Source organism: Cibotium barometz, chromosome 33, assembly GCF_041138505.1.
Source record: "Cibotium barometz isolate CiBa-2024 chromosome 33, ASM4113850v1, whole genome shotgun sequence".
Taxonomy (NCBI): domain Eukaryota; kingdom Viridiplantae; phylum Streptophyta; class Polypodiopsida; order Cyatheales; family Cibotiaceae; genus Cibotium; species Cibotium barometz.
In genome coordinates, this window is record NC_141078.1 from 1,785,001 (window position 1) to 1,792,123 (window position 7,123).

Consider the following 7,123-nt stretch of genomic DNA (forward strand, 5'->3'; position numbering starts at 1 on the left):
CACTTTTATAACCAAAGATTCCAAGCTCGTACTATGCTAATGATGGTGACTGGAGACCATCCAACTCAATGCAAGATTGGATCATGTAAAGAAGGTGGTCAATCTTTCTATCGTAGAGACAAAGCAATAGCCACTTTGGACAGTACAGGCTTGGGGCAATACTTGTATGATCAAAACAGGTATCAATTCAGATATGCTCCAATGAAAAGATCTACCAAAGAGATGTCCAAACATTTAATTCTTGCAGAGCGAGCAAGCACCCAAGCTCAATGTGAAGAGATACTAAAAGAGGCAGGTCTTTCAGGTAGATCAAGTTTGTGGAGACTTTATGATCTATATGGCTTTGACGTGTCTCTCGATTTGGTATATGATTGCATGCACATATTAGCATTGAACTTGTTTTCAAAGTATATCGGTTGTCTAATGAGAGAAGTGGACAATAAAGTGAGGAGAGGCATAAAATGACAAAAGTGACACCTTATCCAATTCGATATGGTCGATGACCGAGGTTTCCTAGCAAGTATTTTGAGAGTTATAAGGCAGAAGAAAATCAAAAATTTGTGCAATGGTGTTTGCCATATATATTGTGTGAAGTCAAAGGTATCCGTCAGAAATTCTATGATTTGGGTCTCTTGCTCATAGATATTGCCCAAGCATTTTATAACTACACTCGTGATAATGGATGGTCACAAGAAGAAATTGACATTATAAGAGTCATGCTCGCTTCTTGGAGAGTAAGGTCAGAGGAGCTCATCGGGTATTTTATGGTTTTTTTAACCATAAATTGTATGCTTCAACTCTATGTGTGTGTGTGTGTGTGTATATATATATATATATATATATATGATTTAAGAAGCTTAATACATAGTTTATCACTTTTTTTATTTGGTCTAAATTCATAGGTCTTGGAGCTTGCATTGACTCCTCAAGGAAATAGTAATTCTAATGAAGAGGTAAAAGAACTAAACTTGATATTTTCTTTTCCTATGTAAGCTGCTTTAACATTAGTCTCCATGGTGGGATATTGGAAAGCATGCATAACATCTCTTTTCTCATTTTAGTGTAATGGTGAGTTAAGGCTACTTTTTGGAGCCAACTACACATGGGTATGTTTATATTATATATTTATGTGGTTCTAGTTTTAACTTTATGTTATTTTACATGTCATGGTCTTAAAGCCAACACTCAATCTTCAAGCATATAATCATTCTTATGAAGAGGTAAGAGCTAGAAAGATGTATAAAAAGGAGAATGTATAATGGTTTTTTCTTTGAATCATGCATAGTAACTTATGCAATGTTACATGTTTTGAACGTTTTGTTTAAAAGATTTTGCTACTAATGTGAACTTTATAGACAAACTTTGAGATTCAAGCTAGCTCTCCTTACATTGATGCGATAAAAAATGATCAACCTATAGAGAATGTAAGTGTATTATATAATTGATTTTATTCTAAGTAGGATTTCTTTTGGTTTTGTATTAAACGTATGCTCTTCTATATAGATGGATAACTTTATATTCGGGACAAAGAGGTTTGAAGGGTTGCAAGATTATATATCCGATGAGGTGTATTCTCTTAGTCCACATAAAGATTTGATTTTAAGACTACTATTTTTTGAATTCTATGTGATTTTGATAACATCTTATAAACCAGGATTCTTATAATACAACAATGGAGGAGAATAATTATTCCTTTACTGAGCTACTACATCATGACACATCAAAAAGAGTGAGAGCCATAAGAAATCAAGAAGCGAGAGTATATATGACAAGTGAAGACAAGGTTTGGTTGAGTTTTTCTTTGTATATGTGATAAGTTGTCAATATTTCTTCTAATACTTTGTTGTACTTATAGGATCCAATGTTGAATTTGGCTAAGTATACGAATGAGGTTTCAAGAAAAAGTCAAAGAAAGAGAAAGGTAATGCAAAACTTACAAAAGTTTTCTACTATCTCTTTGTACTCCTATTTTTTTTCTCTTTCTCTTTTTACTTTTGTGATTATTAATGCTAGTTTTTGGATTGTTCCAAAGGTAAGTGAGAAGATGAAAACTAAAGAAGTCACCAAAAGGGTGAAAATATTTTACCAACAACCATTTTAAAGGTATTGTTAGATAGATGTATAATGTTATGATTCTCCTATTTTTAACGTAATGGATTTGATTTTTCTATTTTTAACATGATGGGTTTAATTTTGTTATTTTAAATAGGATTTAGAACACATTGGAAAATCAAATGTAGAGGCATCATGTGAACCTTTACAAGTACGTGATATCATATTAGAGAAATTTATCATTGATAAGTTTATTATTTTGAATCTTTTTACTTAGGTAAATTGAATATACTTTAAAATTTTATATATTTTATTATCATGAATGTAGGTGAGCCACATTTCAGAGGAGGATATGGAGACAATCTTATTAAAGTACATGAGAGTGCATACAATCCAAGACATGTACTTTTCTCTTAAGAGTACATATGTCAATCTAAAGAAGGAGAATATTAGTTTCAAAAACTACTCAAAGCATACGAAAAGGCCTGGGAGTGACATTATGATTCGTGACATTGTGCATTGGCTTATTGCCAATAAGAAAGTCAAATTCAATGCACAATCCACACCTATTAGTTTAGAAGATGTAAACATAATCCCATGACATTTAGATAATCTTGAAGTACTATTTATTTTGAACATGATGTACGTTGACTACTTTTGGCCCTCGTTTTAAATATGCAAGACTTTTTTGCTTAATCTTTGATAAATAAAGAGATTTTTATTTTATAATGCTTTATAAAACTACTTAATCTATTATGTTGTGTAAGTAGTATATTAGCACGATTCATAGAACTATCTAGAGGATAAGCTACTGAGCATTCTCTATATAGAGATACAATGGATTCACTATATAATTTCCTAGATACAAATACGGATATCTAGGAAAAGTGCAAACTAGGGAAAATGTAACAGTTTCCTAGATAGGCTACCTAGAAAATACAATGCATGGATTTCTCTACATAGATAAATTTACATATATAGGAAAAATTTTCCTATGTAAGCAAATTTTTCTATATAAAGAAAATCTTCCTACATAGGAGATTTTTTCCTTTGTAGGAAAATTTGTTATATAGGAAATTTTTACTATATAGATAAATTTTCCTATATAGAAAAATCCATGTCCTAGTTAGGTATCTAGGAAAGTGTTTCATTTTCTCTAGTTTGCACTTTTCTTAGATATGCTCATTTATATCTAAGAAATTATATAGTGAATGGTTTTTTTTAAACTATATAGAGAATGAACAAAAGTGCCTTGTGTGACTAGCTAATAAAAAAGGGAAGGGGAGTCCAAGTATAGAGTTTATTTTGGCTGTGGTTGGAGCACCCTGTGTTTGAGACTAGAGTCATGCACCTATGGCTGCCTGCCCGTAACCTGGTATCAGAGCACCCATCCTTAAACTTAACACGTTGAGTGCTGCAAATTCTGGAGGTGAGTCTGCGCATAAGTCCGCCGGAATCACCTCCAAACGTTCATAAACAGCATCGCAGGAGCAACCAAAGCTATCTATTGTTAGCGGGCAGGCAATCGTAGCCAACCTATGCTGTCCACCGCCGCCAGGCCACCAATGCTATTGGCCACCATAAGCGTCAGCGTAGCCAAAGCTATTGGCTAGCATAAGCGTCAGCGCAGCCAGCCGGCAACACTCCCGCAATAGCCCACGCTTTGGGGAGACATACGCCATCGGAGAGACGCTAATTTTGGAGAGAAACAGCGCCGCCAACCGGCTTTGGGAAAAAGAAAAAGAGAGAGAAAAAAGGTAAGAGCCGCCGCATTGCAGAGAATCTTCTTTGAAATTCAAAAATTTCTCTTTTTCGTTTAAAAAAAAAGAGAAATTTCAAAGGTTTTTAACCTTTGAAGTTTGGAGGCCGTTCCCATGGTGAATTATTCCAAAGGAATTCTGAGCCTTTTTATGATGATCGAGAGGTTTTTCACCATGACAACTCTTAGCTTTTCATACCACACCGGTGATTTCACTTCGAGCTAACACTTCGACTGGTTTCCAAGAGCTTGGACTTGAAGTTGGTGCTTGTGTTTATTTGTTTTGCATCATATTTAGAGGGTTCATATGGAGTCTAATAACCCTAATGAGTTCGTAAGTGGAGATCCTAGCCATTTGTCAGACACGAAAAAGGCAGTGGTGGTCGATCCTGATGTCACGATGACTGACGACGACGATGATCTTCTTAAATGATAATTTGGTCAGCACAAAACAGTTTAAGGCTCTAGAGTCCCGTACTTTGGACATTGAGGCCAAGTACGATAAGATACTCCTCTTTTTGCAAGAATTAAAGGATAATACGCAAGCTTCTACCACTGTAAGTGCTCTAGTGGGAGGGATGCCAATGGTTCCCGCGCCCAAGGGGGCAACATGAACGTCGGTACATCTCACTCTAGAGATGCTGCTACTATTCTAAAAGATCTGAAATCTCTGACTTTTAATGGGGAGGAGAAGGAACGCAATGAGGATGAAATCAACACTTTTTTACACAAATGGCAGGATTTGCATCGATTGCGTCAACAGATACGCGCACTTCAAGCGAGCTTAACTCTAGGAGGTAAAGCATATAAGTGGTGGATGAGCTTGAAGTTTGGAAATCAGCCTACTACATGGGCTGAATTTGAAAGTGCATTCATGAAAGAACTTCTTCCGGAGAATGAGATGGATCGTAATTGGGAAGCATGGGACAATTATGAGATGAGGAATCTCATGTTGACTTAGTATATCTCCAATTATCCAGAAATCATTCTCAAGTTGAAAGGAATAGACGATTTTCAAAAAATTCACGGATTAGACTCGGACTATAAGAATCAAGTTAAACAAAATGAGCTCAAATCTTTGGAAGAAGCAATTAAGTTTGCTCAATTTTTTTACGACACTATCAGAAAGAAAAAGTGTGCACAGAATGCACAACAGACATCTAGTGTGTCCGAAGGTTCCAAGCATCAAGGTCAAAACAAAAGAAAGGGACCTAACCAAAAGAATGGCCAATCTAAGAAGTCTAAAGGACCACAAAAATTTCTGAAGCATGAAGATTTTGAAAGAGCTCAAAAGAAAATTTACGCTTTCACTACATGGAAAAGGGTCATAGTAAACTATAGTGTCCTAAGCTAAAAGCAAATAAGAAAAATCAGCATGATCAAAGTAAAGAAAAGCAAGTGCACACTATTCAAGTGCTCCCTCTAGAGACTTCTCGTAAGTTTAAAGAGGTTCAAATTTATCACTATTCAAGTGCTCCCTCTAGAGACTTCTCGTAAGTTTAAAGAGGTTCAAGTTTATCATACTGATTCTACTCATGCATGTTGTGTCACATCATTGATGTGGGTACCAAAATTTGGACCACATGAGTTGGTTCGAATGTATGGTCACGTTAAAGGTCACAAGGTACTAGTTATGATTGATTGTAGTGCCATGCGCAATTTCTTGAACTATACTTTAGTCAAGAAATTAAAGTTGCTGCACCAACTGCAAAGTCCAAGTGATCATAAGTATGTGGTTTCTTTGATTAACGGCTATGATAAAGATGTTTGGGATACAATAGTTCGTAATGTTCCATTAGTCATTCAAGGTCATGAGATGCATTTGGATTTTCAAGTTATGCATATCACTCGAGTGGATGTTATTCTAAGTCGTGAGTGGTTATATATAACATTGGTCCATCTTTGTTTAGAAGTTATTTGCATAATTCTTTTGAGTTTGAAGTAGATGGTAAAAAAGTGAGCTTACAAGGTGAACATGATGTACCCTCCTCACCTCTTATATGCTCTATGGAACTCAATCGCATTGTACAAGCTAATGAAGTAGAAAACATCTTTTTGTACTACATGAGTCTTAATGATGTCATTTTCTTTTTCGCATGTGAAAACATAAGTGGTTTGAGTGAGCATAGTGTTTACATAACTTCTTTTCAATCAAAGCATGCTAACAATAAAAAAGTTAATGAATCTTTAAAGAAATTATTACAACATTTTAAAGATATGTTTCCAAATGAATTAATTACCGGAAGGATTACCTCCTGTCTGCGATGTTGAGCATCTAATTGAAGTAGTACCTGGTTCAAAGCCAGTAAGTAAGCCTCCTTATCGACTTAGTTTTAAGGATGGATGAGAAGTATAACGACAGCTAAAGGAATATCTTAAAAGTGGATTCATTCGACCAAGCGCTTAGCCTTGGGCTTCACCAATTCTATTGGTGAAGAAAAAAGATGGGTCTATGTGACTATGCGCAGACTACCGTGGTTTGAATCAAACCACGATTAAGAATAAGTACCCTTTGCCATGAGTAGATGAGTTTCTTGATCAACTCCAAGGGAAAAATTAATTTACGAAAATCGATTCACGATCCGGGCATCATCAATTGAGAATTCGAGAAGCGGATGTCCAAAAGACTGCTTTTCAAACTAAGTTTGGTCACTATATGAGTTTTTAGTCATGCTCTTTGGTTTGACTAATGCTCCGGCCACATTCATGACACTCAAGGATAGTGTCTTGAAACACTATTTAGAAAACTTTGACGTGGTTTTCCTAAATGATATCCGGATCTACAATTGTACCAAAAAAGAACATCTCAAACATTTATGGCAAGTATTTGAGTTACTTAGGAAGCATTCACTTTATGCCAAAGAAAGTAAATGTGAATTCTTCATCAAAGAAATTCAATACTTAGGCTACATAATCTTGGAAGATGGCATTCATATGGATCCAACGAAAGTTGAAGCCATATTGAAATGGCCACATCCCACACACTTAGAGGAATTACAATTTTTTCTTGGTTTATCTGGATTCTATAGAAAGTATGTTTGAGATCATGCTAAGATAGTTGTTCCAATGACAGATTAGCTTAAAGGAAAGGGAAAGACCTTCATTTGGGGGGATTCCCAGCAAAGAAGTTTTGAAAAACTTAAGGTAGCTATAGCTACAGCTCCCATTCTCCAAGTTGCCAATCCGTATCAACCCTTGGTGGTAGAGAGACAGATGTTAGTAATGATGTAGTAGATGTAGTCCTTTTACAAGGGGGGAAACCTATTGCATTCAAAAGTAAAAAGTTGGATCGAGCTCAACAAAATTATTCAG

General features: G+C 35.5%; 1 protein-coding gene across 1 annotated transcript; it reads left to right on the forward strand.

The window, feature by feature from the left end:
• The first annotated feature begins 1,101 nt into the window (after window positions 1-1,101).
• Window positions 1,102-2,101, forward strand: LOC147619184 (uncharacterized). Its single transcript, XM_086773403.1, has 6 exons — window positions 1,102-1,220; window positions 1,356-1,424; window positions 1,504-1,566; window positions 1,655-1,783; window positions 1,856-1,921; window positions 2,033-2,101. The coding sequence occupies exons 1-6, from the start codon at window positions 1,167-1,169 to the stop codon at window positions 2,099-2,101; spliced, it is 450 nt and encodes a 149-aa protein (XP_086629529.1). The 5' UTR covers window positions 1,102-1,166.
• The last annotated feature ends 5,022 nt before the right edge of the window (window positions 2,102-7,123 follow it).